This window comes from Canis lupus, chromosome 6 (assembly GCF_048164855.1).
Source record: "Canis lupus baileyi chromosome 6, mCanLup2.hap1, whole genome shotgun sequence".
Classification (NCBI taxonomy): Eukaryota; Metazoa; Chordata; class Mammalia; order Carnivora; family Canidae; genus Canis; species Canis lupus.
Window position 1 is genome coordinate 60806623 of NC_132843.1, and position 15408 is coordinate 60822030.

Below are 15408 nucleotides of genomic sequence, written 5' to 3' on the forward strand. Positions count from 1 at the left end.
ACTCTCTCTCTAAATAAAACCCTTTTTTAAAAAAACCATGCTAATGCCAAATACTTTAAATGAGAAAAAATATATTTTTTTAAGTTTATTTATTTATAATCTCTACACCCAAGGTGGGGCTCAAACTCATGACCCCAAGATCAAGAGTCACATGCTCTACTGACTGAGCCAGCCAGATGCCCTGAAGGGGAAAAAAAATCCTTTTTTTTTTTAATCTTTTTAAAGTAGGCTCCACACCCAGCTTGGAGCCCAACACATGCTTTGAACTCATGACCCTGAGATCAAGACCTGAGCTGAAATCAAGAAGTAGATGCTTAATTGACTGAGCCACCAAGCACCCCTTAAAAAAGACATAGCTAAAAAGAATGAAAAACTCAATTTATAGTTGCTACAAAAAAAACCTGAAATTTTTTAATCAGATGTTTTGAGTACCTACATACATCACAATGGCTCTCCTGAAGTCCTTCTCATACATGATATGCCCACAGCAGTCAAATACATTCTAGGTCAGTGGTTCTCAACCAGGGGTAATTCTACCCCCAGGAAGATACTAGCAATATCTACAGACATTTTTTAGTTTTCATAATTAGGTGAATGCTGACATTTAGTTATTGAGGCCCAGAGATGCTGCTAAACATCTACAATGCACAGGACAGTCCCCACAACAGCAACAACAAAAAAATCCAGCCCAAAATGTCAATATTATGGAGACTGAGAAACCCGGTTATAGGTGATCTGACCACCAATCACAATGACTGTCCTGGGAGTTTGGACCTGAGAAACGAAATGAAAATTTACTATAAACCATCTTTTGATCGTAGAGATTTTTACAAATTGGCAAGCATGATATGAATTGAATGTCTAAGAGGGAAGAGTAAAACAAATAAATAGCCAAAAGGAAAAACAGAAAATAAATATTGCCTGAGTTTCTAGCAGCCATTCACTTTCTGTTTCTGGGCCAGCCTAGCTACATTCCTGTCATTGAGCATCTACTGTCCTCATATAAATTTTCTATAGATTACATATCTGGAGTTGGTCTCTACTACTGTTAGCCAAGAGTCCTATTCACACATATCACCCACAGAAAACTGCTAAGGCAGAAGACTTGACTACAGTAGAGTATATAATAGTTTAACACTATTAAATCAGAAACAAATAGTAAACAAGTAAACCAAAAATAAATTTGGTGAAATTTTATAATAATGAAAACCAATGGTGAGATATAGAAACAAATCAATGAATACTAATCTATAAATATATGGATATCAGAGGAAAAAGATTAGAAAAATAATGTGAAAACCAGAAAAAAAGTCAAACTTCCTAAACTAGACAACCAAAATGCAAAGATCTTATGTAAAGATTCAAAATAATCCTTTAAGATGGACTTCTCAAAGATCTACCCATCAAGTTCTTGAGCTTTAAGAGGAAGAATTTTATACAACAGTACAAAAAATTCTATCCAAAAATGGGCAGAGGAAATTAACAGGCAATTTCCCAAAAACAAAGAGCCAAAAAGTACATGAAAAGGTGCTGAAAAATCACTAATCAGGAAAAAGCAAACCAAAACCACAAATGAGATACCACCTCACACCTATTAGAATAGCTATAATCAAAAAGATAAGATAATCAGTGTTATCACACTTGTTTTTTGTTGGGGGGAATATAAACTGGTATAGCAACTATGGAAAATAGTACGGAGGTTCTTCAAAAATTTTTTAAAAATACAACTATCATATGATCCAGCAATCCCACTTCTAGGTTTATATCCAAAGGCAATAAAAATAGGATTTCAAAGAGATATCTGCATTCTCATGCTCACTAGGCATTTTTCACAATAACCAAGAAATAGACACAATTTATATGTCCCTCAGCAGATGAATGGATAAGGAAAATGTGATATACACATACAGTGAAATATTATTCAGCCATGAGAAAGAAGGAAATTCTGCCATTTGCTACAACTTGGATGCAACCTGAGGTCATTGGGGATCCCTGGGTGGCTCAGCGATTTAGCACCTGCCTTTGGCCCACGGCATGATCCTGGAGTCTCGGGATCAAGTCCCACGTCAGGCTCCCTGTATGGAGCCTGCTTCTCCCTCTGCCTGTGTCTCTGCCTCTCTCTGTGTGTGTCTCTCATGAATAAATAAAGAAAATCTTTAAAAAAAAAAAAAAAAAGGAACTTGAGGTCATTATGCTAAGTGAAGTCAGAGAAGGACAAATACTGTATGGTCTCACATGTGCAAAAATTGTATGCCTCTATTCTAGGTACTCATCACCAATGACATTTCTTTATGCAAAATGTGGAGAAATAATTTCTCTACTTGCCCCACTAAAATATACCAGTGAGGGGCACCTGGGTGGCACAGTTAAGCCTCTGACTCTTGTTTCAACTCAGGTTATGATCTCATAGGGGTCTGGGATTGAGCCCCATGTTGGGCTCTGCACTCAGCCCAGAGTCTGTTTCAGATTATTTGTCCCTCTTCCTCTGCCCCTCCCTGCTTGCATGCTCTCTTTAATAAAGATTTAATAAAAAAAAAAAAGATTTAATAAAATCTTTTAGGAAACTGAGTGGGGAAAAAGTAGAGAGGAAGACAAACCATGAGAGACTCCTAACTCTGGGAAACAAAGAGTTGCAGAAGGGGAGGGGGGTAAAGGGGTGGGGTAGCTGTGTAATGGATACTAAGGAGGCACATGATGAGATGAGCACTGGGTGTTCTACTATATGTTGGCAAATTGAATTTAAACAAAGTATTTGAGCAGCCCCGGTGGCTCAGCGGTTTAGCCCAGGGCCTGATCCTGGAGACCCGGGATGGAGTCCCACGTCAGGCTCCATGCATGGAGCCTGCTTCTCCCTCTGCCTGTGTCTCTGCCTCTCTCTCTCCTTCTCCCTCTCATGAATAAATAAAATCTTTTTTAAAAAATTAAGTATTTTTAAATATTCGTAGAACTGTAAGACAGTGAATCATAACGTAAACTATGAACTTTAGTTAATATTTATTCCAAAAAATCTTTTTAAAAAAATATACCAGTGAATTTCTCTAGATATGCTTATAACATGTATGTACATATACACATTTCTACTTTATATATATACTTTAGACATGTGTACTATAAATATATACATTTCAGATATTTTATAGAAAATAGACAAAATTGGGACGCATGGGTGGCTCAGTGGTTAAGCATCTGCCTTTGGCTCAGGGCGATCCCAGGATCCGCGATCGGGTTCCACATCAGGCTCCCTGCACACAGCCTGCTTCTCCCTCTGCCTATGTCTCTGCCTCTCTCTCTATGTCTCTCATGAATAAATAAATAAATCTTTTAAAAAAAAAAGACAAAATGTGTTGTTATACTACTAATAGCCAGATTTCATTAGGAAATTTATATGATCTTTCCCTCTGAAGCCTACCCCTGCCTCAACTATTCCTACGGCAACCAAATGCCTTACAAAATATTCTGTATCACAGAAATGGGATCGTGATAATAGCTTAAACACGCTTTCAGAATAATCCTTACCAAAAAAAAAAAAAAAAAAGTTCTCTAGGAACAACAGCTTTAAGAAAATTAAAATGTTGGTAGAAAATTACTACTGCAGGGGATCCCTGGGTGGTGCAGCAGTTTGGCGCCTGCCTTTGGCCCAGGGCGCGATCCTGGAGACCCGGGATCGAATCCCACATCGGGCTCCCAGTGCATGAAGCCTGCTTCTCCCTCTGCCTGTGTCTCTGCTTCTCTCTCTCTCTCTCTCTGTGACTATCATAAATAAATTAAAAAATTTAAAAAAAAGCAAAAACAGTAAAAGAAAAAAATCTCTTTAAAAAAAAAAAAAAAAGAAAGAAAGAAAATTACTACTGCAGAAAATATGACTGCCCACCCAGAAGAGAATTAAAGGAAAAAAAGTACACTTAATTTTTCCTTTAATTCTCTTCTAGGTAGGCATGGAGTCTGCTTGTCACTTTCCCTCTGCTCCTTCCCGCCCCGTCCTGCTTGCACGCTGTCTCTCTTTCAAATGAATAAATAAAATCTTAAAAAGAAAGATGGACAGCCCGGGTGGCTCAGCGGTTTAGCACCGCCTTCGGCCCAGGGTGTGATCTTAGAGACCCGGGATTGAGTCCAGTGTCAGGCTCCCTGCATGGAGTCTGCTTCTCCCCCTGCCTGTGTGTCTCTCTCTACTCTCTCTGTCTCTCATAAATAAATAAAATCTTAAAAAGAAAAAAAGAGAGAGAGACAAACAGATGGGTGATATGAATTGTGCCTGTTAGTACTGCTACTTTAGGAAAAGGTTTTCTTAGTAATTATCTAGAACCACAAAATGCTAAGAGGCAATCTTCAGTCCTAACTCAATATTGTTATTTTAATTTGCTGGAATTAGCATAGAGAGAGGAACATGTTAACAAATTATATACATAAATACTGTATATTATATGAAGCCATAGATCATTTTCTTTGACCTTGGTTTCTAAACCCTCCCACTCCTTGGAAAGGAAACCAGGGAATATAAATTGCTTGGGCCTGCTGAGCTTTGTGTTCTGTTGGATCAAAACCCCATTCTGGCAGAGTTTACCACAGAGAAGCCAGCAGTACCATCAACAGAGATTCAGCACATTTACAGCATAAAGCAAAGGGGCACGGGGAGAGCTTAATAGATTCCTATGTTTTTAGCAACCAAAATGAAATCTGCCACAGTATTATATTTAATGTGTATCAACCTATGCATTTGAGAGAAAGTTCAAGCAAAAACAATACTGAGAAATTTTTCTAACTAGTGTAATGATCATAAATTTACATACAAAAATTATGCACTCAACCCAAAAAAAATGAAATTGTTAACCAAGGGTATTATAAAATATCACACTTCCGTATAAGGAGACGCACACACCAAGTTTTGTAGTTGTTTCATTAGGATGTTCACCAGTATCTATTTAGGAAGCATCATTCTCTTAGACAGCAGTTCTCTATTACAACTAAAAAATTCTCTTAGAGGCTTTAGAATAAGCAATTACCACAGAATCAATGAGTTAAAAAATAGAAAGTACTCGAGTATTAAGCTAAATTTTTCTCTTAATTCTGTCCTATTACATACAAAAGGGGAAAAAAAAGTCTTATAAATTGCACATTACAACAATAAACTAAATATATCACTTTAAGTGGCTACATGGGTTGAAATACCACGTTATGGGGGCACCTGAGTGGCTCAGTGGTTGAGTGTCTCTGCCTTTGGCTCCGGTCATGATCCTGGGGGGTCCTGAGATCAAGTCACACATCAAGCTCCCAGGAGGGAGCCTCTCTCTCTGCCTATGTCTCTGCCTCTTTCTCTGTGTATCTCATGAATAAATAAATAAATAAAATAAAATAAATACCTGGGACGCCTGAGTGGCTCAGCGATTGAGCGCCTGCCTTTAGCCCAGGGCATGATCCTGGAGTCCTGGGATCAAGTCCCTCATCAGGCTCCCTGCATGAAGCCTGCTTCTCTCTCTGCCTGTGTCTCTCATAAATAAATAAATAAAATCTTAAAAAAAAAAAAAAAGATGTTTGGAGTACTTCATTTTTAACGTTAACACTCTTTAAGATAATATTCCCCTAAAAATATTTCTTTTGACTCAAAACAAATACCCTAGCATATAAGCTTCTACATGTGGATATTCTATACATCTGGGTATATATCTGGATATAGAAAAAAAAATAGTTACCAACAGTTTTATCAGTAAAATTATTACTAATCAGACATCTTGTCATTTAAAATGTTTTTCACCAACAATGACTGGTATATGACTGTATAAATATATAAAAAGATGTAGAATAAGTAAGGAAAAATTGTTCCACAATTACTCAAGAACATCCTATGTGGTAGATACTATATGTGAAGGATACAAAGAATTAATTCTTACAACATAGTATCTTAGAACCTAAGAGTCATTTACACACATATTTATGCAATTGACATGATATTGTCAGTAGTTTTCTAAAGACCTTTTACTAGTGTAGCTTAATAAAACTGTTATAAATATTAGAGAATATATACGGCTAATATTTTATACTAATTTCCACATTCATAGAGAAACATGTCTTAGTGCATTCACCCTCTTACATACTATCGCTGATATCTGTTAAATCTTCTTAATTACTAAAAAGCCAAGAGTTGTAATCTATAAGAGGGAGAAAATATAAAACTACAGAAATATAAAAGACATGTATTTATATATTAATAAAACTTCTAGATTAAGTTATATAAAATATAAAATTTTAAGTATGAAATATTAGTAACACTAAACCGAGAATTTAGGATCATAGTTCAACATTACTGAGATTCCAAATAGCATCACAAGTGCCTGCTGCTCCCTTTGTTATGAGACCATAGTATCTGAGTCTCAATCCACAGCCACAGAGTATACAGATGTAACTCTGGCCTATCATTCCAATAACCTCATCACCAGTCTCAAGAGATTTTTTAAAAACCTAAAACTCTCTGCATATACACACTCACACACATATATGTACATGTACACATCCTCCAAAAGGCCCAACATACACCAAAAATATAGAATTACAAATAGGTATCCCAATTTCTTTGGTCTCTTAACTCTTTCAGTCGGCAAGAAGGGTTTTATGGGTTTACCTGACAAAACAGATAGTAAGTACTTAGAGCATGCCTGGCACACAGCACTCAATAGGTGGCAATTATTTCTTCACCATTTCCTCTGGGAACTGAGGCCCATCCTAAATCTGTCAGCAGAACCCTATGTCCTACCTCCTTTTTCTCTGATACTCCAGAGTCTTTCAAAAGTGTATCTCTCAACAGACCTCCAAACATATCAACTTTCAGAGATTAAAAAAAGTTGAGGGATCCCTGGGTGGCACAGTGGTTTGGCGCCTGCCTTTGGCCCAGGGCGCGATCCTGGAGACCCAGGATCGAGTCCCACGTCGGGCTCCCGGTGCATGGAGCCTGCTTCTCCCTCTGCCTGTGTCTCTGCCTCTCTATGTGTGACTATCATAAATAAATAAAAATTAAAAAAAAAAAAAGTTGAGGCCAGAGGATCCCTGGGTGGCTCAGCAGTTTAGCACCTGCCTTCGGCCCAGGGCATGATCCTGGAGTCCTGGAATCGAGTCCCGCATCAGGCTCCCTGCGTAGAGCCCGCTTCTCCCTCCGCATGTGTCTCTCATAAATAAATAAATAAAATCTTCAAAAAAAAGTTGAGGCCAAAGCACAAAGACACCTCTTCTCCACCAAAAGATGGTGTAAGACAGTGGACACTTGCATGTGGACACATTTGACTTGGAACAACGGACTTTTGAGCCAGTTTTAAGTAGAACAGAGTCAATACATTATGTTTTTTGACACCAAGACAATCTTTGAATAACCTTGATCCATTACTCTTCTTAATCTCACATTATTCAAAGTGTTCTCACAGGTCTCACAGTGTTCTCACAGCAGCATCAGTAACACCTGGAAATTTGTCAGAAATGCAAATTCTTAAACCCCACCTCAGACGTGAATCAGAACCACTAGAGATGGGACCCAGCAATCTGTGTTTGAGATTGCACTAAAGTTTGAGAACTATTCTATATAATCTGGTGAAGAATCTACAGTGAAACTCCAAATTTACCTATTCCAGAAGAAATATGTTAATATGGATAAGGTTAACATTCTCAAGTATTCTGAAATCTCCTCTATGTACTATCTGACAAAAAGCCCATCTGATTCACAAAATCAATATAAAGTCCTACTAAAACATGCTTTTTAAAAAGAAATTTTTATAATCAAAGGTAAAAATAATACAGAGAGGCACAAAAAGGTCTCAAAGGATATTAGATGATGAAGTTATATCATGAAAAGTCATTAAATATTAACCAGAAAACAAATGTGCCAGCTTAGAATTGAGGTCTGTACCTGAACGTTACATTTGCATTGGCCTGTGTTTTTGGTTCACCTTCTATGAAGAAAAAACATTCCTATGAAAAGAGTGAGTGAAAAAGAATCATGGACTGTGTGGCCTCTGACTGACAGCCCCAAAGAAAATCATTCTAAGAAGATAACATTTAAAACAGTAATTCAGGACAGCCCGGGAGGCTCAGGGTTTAGTGCCGCCTTCGGCCCAGGGCGTGATCCTGGAGACCCAGGATCAAGTCCCACATCGAGTTCCCTGCAAGAAGCCTGTTTCTCCCTCTGGCTGGGTCTCTGCCTCTGTGTCTCTCACAAATTAAAAAAGAAAGAAAAGAAAGAAAGAAAGAAACAGTAATTCAAAAATATATGTGCACCCCTATGTTTACTGCAGCATTATTTATAATAGCCAATATATGGAAGCCCAAGTGTCTATCCATAGATGAATAAATATGTGGTATTCATACATACACACACACACACAGACTAGAGTATTAGCCATAAAAAAAGATGAGATCTTGCCATTTGCGACAACATGGGTGGATTCAGAAGGTATTATGCTAGGTGGATTAAGTCAGAGAAAAACAAATATGATATGATTTCACTTACATATGGAATCTAAAAATCAAACATATGAATGAACAAAAAGCAGAATCAGACCCATAAAGATAGCTGATGAGAGAACCAACAGCTACCAGAGCAGAGGGAAGCAGAGGGTGGGATAAGCAAAATGGGTGAAGGGGAATGGGAGATATAGGCTTCCAGTTATAGAGTGAATAAGTCACAGAATAAAAAGCACAGTATAGGGAATATATTCACTGGTCCCGTAATAGTGCTATATGGTGACAGATGGTAGTACACTTACGATGAGCATAGCATTAATGTATAAAGTTACTGAAACCACTATGTTGTACACCTGAAACTAACATAACATTGTGTGTCAACTACAATTCCAATTGGAAGAAAAGAAAAAGATTAACAGGGGATGCCTGGACGGCTCAGGGCGTGATCCCAGGGTTATGGGCTCAAGTCCTGCATTGGGCTCCCTGTGAGAAGCCTGCTACTCCCTCTGTTTATGTCTCTGCCTCTCTGTGTCTCTCGTGAATAAATAAAATCCTAAAAGAAAAAGAGAGTAACATTTACTTTCTGAGAAAGTAAGACCTTGGGGATCCCTGGGTAGCTCAGCGGTTTGGCGCCTGCCTTTGGCCCAGGGAGCGATCCTGGAGTCCCAGGATCGAGTCCCGCGTCGGGCTCCCGGCATGGAGCCTGCTTCTCCCTCTGCCCGTGTCTCTGCCCCTCTCTCTCGCTCTCTCATTCATGAATGAATGAATGAATAAATGAATAAATAAATAAATCTTAAAAAAAAAAAAGAAAAAGAAAGACCTAATGTTATTTCAGGTTCCCAAAATTTCCCTACTTTTTTGATGCTTTCTGAAAGTTCTTTAACAATCAAGAGTCACTTAAGAAGACATAAAAAAGACTTAGAGAAAATAGAGACTTAAAATATAAGTCTACACTTAGCATGCCCTCAAGATGACAATAGCAGTGTTTTAGTTTATAAAACATGTTCATATACAACTGGTATAATCTCTACAACTGTCTCAAGATAAATAACACTGCTACTTACATAATTTTATGAGCCTGGGAGTTGTAAACTCTTTACCATTATCAGACAGAAAACAAGATTTCAGTCTAATTCTAATTCTAGGGGCACCTGGGTAGCTCAGTGGTTGAGCATCTGCCTTTGGCTCAGGTCATGATCCTGGGGTCCTAGGATCGAGTCCCACATTGGGCTCTCCATAGGGAGCCTGCTTCTCCCTCTACCTATGTCTCTGCTTCTCTGTGTCTCTCATGAATGAATGAATGAATACTTTTAAGATTTTATTTATTCATGAGAGACACACAGTTACATATCTGTAACTTCTGCAGATTTGTAGGTTAATAAAAATGTAACAACTTATTTCTTTTTAAAAGTTTAGCTTCTCATAAGAACCAATGACTACATTGGAGTACCTGGCTGGCTCAGTCAATAGAGCATGCAACTATTGATCATAGAGTCCTGACTTCAAGCCCCACACTGGGCGTAGAGATTACTTTAAAAAAAAAAAAAAAAAAAAAAAAGATTTAGTAACCACTATACTAGGCCATAGCCTAGTATAAAATTAAAATTCTTTTGCAACAGCCTTCCTATTCTTTTCTACAATATCATTTTCAACCTGGGATGTCTACATCTTTCATTCAGCAAAAATTAAAACATCAAGTATAGATCCAGAGTAAGCAAATAAATCACTCCACTTAAAATGATGAGTTTAAGGGAATATTTTATTATTCAAAACTTCCCAATTTAAGGTTAATCTTTTTTAAAGATTTTATTTATTTATTCATGAGAGACACACAGAGAGGCAGAGACATAGGCAGAAGAAGAAGCAGGCTCCATGCAGGGAACCTGATATGGGACTTCATCCTGAGACCCCAGGATGATGCCCTGAGCCAAAGGCAGACGGCCCAACCAACAAGCCACACAGGTGTCCCATTTTAAGGTTAATTTTTAATAGTATTTTCAGCAAATGAGAGAAGTTGAAGTGAAATCACTCAATTATTGCAATGTCTGACATAATTAAAAACAAGAAAGTATCCAACCCTAGATTACTAGTCACAGAACATCAGCTCACTAAAATGGTTTAATAGCTGAGCTCAGAAAAGTCATATAGCTCTGACCCCTTTCATATCAAAACCAGCCCTATTATATTTATTCCTTTTAAATTATTTTCATAAAAACCACTTTTGGCAAGGCAGACTATTACAACTTACCATATATGAATAATAAAAAATACCATTTCTTTCTACTGAAGAAAAATCATGGACTCTGATAAGCCATTTCTATAAATCTGTACATTTTTACTGATTAACTACAGGCTGTGATCAATTAACTATAAACACCACTGCACTTGGACCAGTCTACAGATTAACTACAAACAATTTTTGATCTACGTTTAAACCTACATATAAACTCAAAAGCCTGCCAGATCTAATAATTTTTTAAGACTTTATTTATTCATGAGAAACACATAGAGAGGCAGAGACATAAGCAGAGGGAGTAGCAGGCGCTGCACGGGGAGCCCAATGCCGGACTCAATCCCAGGACCCCAGGATCACGACCTGAGCCAAAGGCAGATGCTCAACCACTGAGCCACCCAGGTGACTCAGAGATCTAATAATTTCACATAAGAAATTATGTACTAATACTTCAAGACAGCTATTTGTACACTAGTTCCAAGATCAGATTTTTTGTGTAAATATCAAATGATAGGTTCAGGAGCTTTTGAATCTGATTCATTTATTTTCAATTCAGAATCTACAACTGTTTGGTTTTTTTCAAGATTTTAGTTAGTTGAGAAAAAGTGAGCAAGACAGAGAACCCACGCACAGGGAGAGAAGCAGACTCCTCCCTGAGCAGGGAGCCACATTCAGGGTTGATCCCAGGACTCGGTCACAACCTGAGCTGAATGCTGACGCTCAACTGACTTGAGCCACCCAAGTGCCCCTCTATCACGTTTTTCTAAGCAATTCTCAACTAGGAGCAATTCTGCTAAATGTCCTGGGGGAGGGGGGGATGTCTGGAAACATTTCTGATTGTCACAACTGGAGGGGAGGGTTGCCAGGAAGGCGTGCTACTGGCATCTAGTGAGGCCAGGATGCTGCTCAACATCTTACAAAACACAGGAAAGCCTCCCACAATAAGGAACCATCCACCCCGAAATGTCAATACTGCTGAAGCTGAGAAACTCTAGACCACAGAAAAGTTTATAAACACGGGATCCCTGGGTGGCTCAGTGGTTTAGCACCTGCCTTCCGCCCAGGGCGTGATCCTGGAGACCCAAGATCAAGTCCCACGTCCGGCTCCCTGCTTGGAGCCTCCTTCTCCCTCTGCCTGTGTCTCTGCCTCTGTCTCTCATGAATAAATAAAATCTTTAAAAAAAAAAAAAAAAGTTTATAAACACTCATCTGTCTAGAAACAGTATTCACTTCATCTTTGTTTACTGTATTACTATTTGCTAATGACTGTCTTTTCGTACTAGACTTCGGCAACAAACTTATCCTATCCCTGTCCTTTCAATCAGCTTCTAACTCCCAAACTTGTCGATAATCATTATCTCAGCCAATTTTAAAATCTCCTAGTCTTTGACACACCTCTATTTTTATAATAATAGTGGTAGTAATAACAGCAGCTAACACATATTAGCTCTTACTATGTGTCAGGCACTAAAAGTACCTTCCGTATATTGACTAATTTAATCTAGGTACTGGGGATCCCTGGGTGGCTCAGCGGTTTCACGCCTGCCTTTGGCCCAGGGCGCAATCCTGGAGTCTCGGGATCGAGTCCCGCGTCGGGCTCCCGGCATGGAGCCTGTTTCTCCCTCTGCCTGTGTCTCTGCCCCTCTCTCTCTCTCTCTCTCTCTCTCTCTCTCTCTCCCTCTCTATCATAAATAAATAAAAATAAATCTTAAAAAAAATTTAATCTAGGTACTATTATTATTAGGTGCTCTTATCCCCATTTTACCAATGGAGAATACAAGGCATAAAAAGGTTAAATAACTTGCCTAGGGTCACAAAAATAAACAGTTAAGCCAGTTTTCAAACCCACACACAATGGCCCTTAATATTCCAAAACAATCTCTATTCTTTCATCTTCTATACTGAATCACGAAGTCCTTTAAGTTCTACAAGGACAGGGTCTCTTATGTTTAAAGCAATATTCCCAAAGCTCAGTTACATAATAGGTACTCAAAAAACTTCTGTTTATTGGATGAATGAAATATCTCTCGAACTTTCCTGTCCTATTTCCTTTGCCTCCATTTAAAGCCAGTCTTTCAGCATTTCATACTTGGGTTTGTTAATATATTCTATGAATTAGCCAATCAGGTAAACTGATATAAAATCCTCTGCCACATTTTCCATCACCCATGCCCAGTTAAACATATCTAAAGCTTTCTTGGCACTGCTTCAATTAGAATAATAAAATCTTAAGAGTCAGAAAGTACCTTTGGGATCAACCAGTCCAGTATTTTGCAGATAAACCCAAAGATGGCAAGTAACTAAATCTCGCAGCCAAGTAGAGCTAGGACCAGAACTTGATTCTTGCAATTTTTCCTCTAGGATTCACTCCTGGAGGACTTGCTTCACTCCCAACAGATGTCTCCTCACTATCCCATCAGCAAATCATGTTAATTCCCATTGTTCATGCTCAAGTTGTTTCTCCTGCCCAGCCTGCCTTCTTTTCCTTTTTCAAGAGATTCGAAACCTATCCACCCTTCAAAATCTCTTCTTATTCCATTCTTCATGATATTCCTCCTTCTCTGAAAAGTCTGTCTTCAGTAAGATCCTGGAGGAAGAGAATCACTGTCGCCTACTGGGCCAAGTTTGATGTACACTAGCACTTCCCACAAAACTAGGCTAACTTGGATGATCTTCCTTGAAAACTTATTATCCATTCTTTCCTCCAGTGCTTTAGAAAGTGATTTTAATAAAGACTAACTCACATATAGCACCTTCATAAAATGTTCATAGATCTGGAAGAGAAGCTCACTCACATCTTTAATAGTACACATGTAACACCTGAAAGGCCCCAAATCACTTAACTTCTCCATTTAGAAACAACTCAGCATATTCACAAAGTCCAAACCCAGAGCTCTCGGATACAACTCAGCCAAAAGCCACAGTTCCTTGGGTTCATCTCTTTCTTTGCACACTACCATCTATCATCACTTCCTCCAAAACTCCATTTCTAACAAATAATTCACACTTCTTTTTCTTCCTCTTCTTCTGTACATTGTGTATTATAGAACCATGTCTCTTTTATCCTTTATTACTTAGTGAAAACTCCAGTTTGCTACCACTCATCCAACCTCAACTACCCAGTCCTCTTTTATATATTAAGTCACATCTACCCCTTCAGCCTGAAGTCTCATGGTATTCCAACCCCATGAAGGTCAATTTTCTTTTTCCCCCTTCTCCACTCTTCCTTCCTCTAGAAAAGTGGTCTCAAAAGTGGTGTGGGTGCAGCTCAGATAGTGCAAAAGGATCCACTGGGCTGCAGGGAAAAAAAAATAAATTAGAACTCTCATTACTTATTTTTTTCATCTTACCCTTTCTTAAATTCTATTTGTGTGCATTCATAAGTTACATAACGTACTGGTACAGCAGAACAAGTACATATATAATTAACAGATAACGAATTCTTGGAGTACGTGCTCTTTTACTGATAAAAGGGTATGATCAAAAGAGTTCGGAGACAATCATTCTAAAAATACCTCGATAATAAGACCAAAGTAATAGGTTCCAGACTGCAGAGGATTTATGTACACATGCACAGACTGCAGGAAGAAAACTCTTGTTCATATCCAAAGTCCTAACCATGCCCACCAACCTCTAACCCCTGCCAGCTTCTCAGAATTGAGTCCTACCCAAGAGCTCAGAACATAGGACAGCCTGGCAAAGCCTTTCATTTCCAGTTTGGGGGGGGGGGGGGGGGCGGGGAAGGGGGGTGGAATCTCAAAAGCGCTGAGATACTACCTTTATCTTTGCCATATTAGAGTATTTCTGGTCACTGCTCTCTCTTCTGACACTGCTCATAGTCTGACTTTATATGTGTGTATACTTTATACGCCAGTAGCTCCTGAGATGCGGTTCCTATTTCCAAATCCCTGGAGGCACAACCCCATTCCCTTCGCAGACGACCGGGTTACACGAACACCTACTGGACTGAGCTCACACCTCCCAGCATCCTTGCCTCCCCTGGCGATACTATCCTCCGGCCTCCCCGAGCCACACAGTCTGTCCCAGGGGAGAGGACAGTCCCTCCACCGTCCCTGAGCCCACTGCTCTTTCCTTCTCCGCCCCCGGGAGCTGCCAGCCAGGCTGGAGGCGGGAGGGGGGAGGGGTGTGACTCGACTCCCGTGACTGGCCCAGATGGCAGCGGATTCCGCCCCCACTCTCAGGCACCCCGCCACCCCCCGACCCCCCAGGGCCGCCTGTCTCCTCCCCACCCCGCCCCAACCCCACCCCCGGCCTCCCCGCGCCCTCACGCCGCTCCCACACACACTCACCGTGCTGGGTGAAGATATTGAAGCCGGCCTCCGCGGTGCGCCCCGCCAGGTCCCGCCTGCGGCCGGAGGGCCTGGCCACACTGCCGACCCGGATGCCGCGGGGCTGCGGCTGCTGAAGCCCCGGAGCCTCCCCGACGCGGCCCACCTGCTGCCCCATCCCTGCGCTCGCGTACTCCCGCGCCCCCCGCCGACCCCAGGTCACATTCCTCCTCGGCTCCGGCCTCGGGCTCCCGGCGCTGCTCCGGCCTCTCCTTCCCAGTCCAGGCCCCGGCCCCGAGCGCTCGGGCCGCCGGCGGCTCCGCACGCGGACTCCTCGCAGCAGCCGCCGCGCTGCCTCTGGGCGACTCACAGACTCTCCCCCCGCCTCCTCCTCCCGCGGCTCCGCGCCCCCAACGCCGCCGCCGCCGCCGCCGCCATCTTTAAACC

The 15408-nt window shown here is 40.5% G+C and overlaps 1 protein-coding gene across 4 annotated transcripts in view; it reads right to left on the minus strand.

Moving 5' to 3' along the window:
• ABL2 (ABL proto-oncogene 2, non-receptor tyrosine kinase) overlaps positions 1-15397 on the minus strand; it is a 115223-nt gene extending 99826 nt beyond the window's left edge. For 2 of the 4 annotated variants that reach the window (XM_072830813.1, XM_072830808.1), the window contains exon 1: positions 14983-15397. In XM_072830813.1, the coding sequence (XP_072686914.1) occupies positions 14983-15139 (157 nt within the window). In that variant the 5' untranslated portion in view covers positions 15140-15397. The remainder of the gene's footprint in view (positions 1-14982) is intronic. The other 2 variants (XM_072830815.1, XM_072830810.1) reach the window with 1 other exon arrangement.
• Positions 15398-15408: the final 11 nt, after the last annotated feature.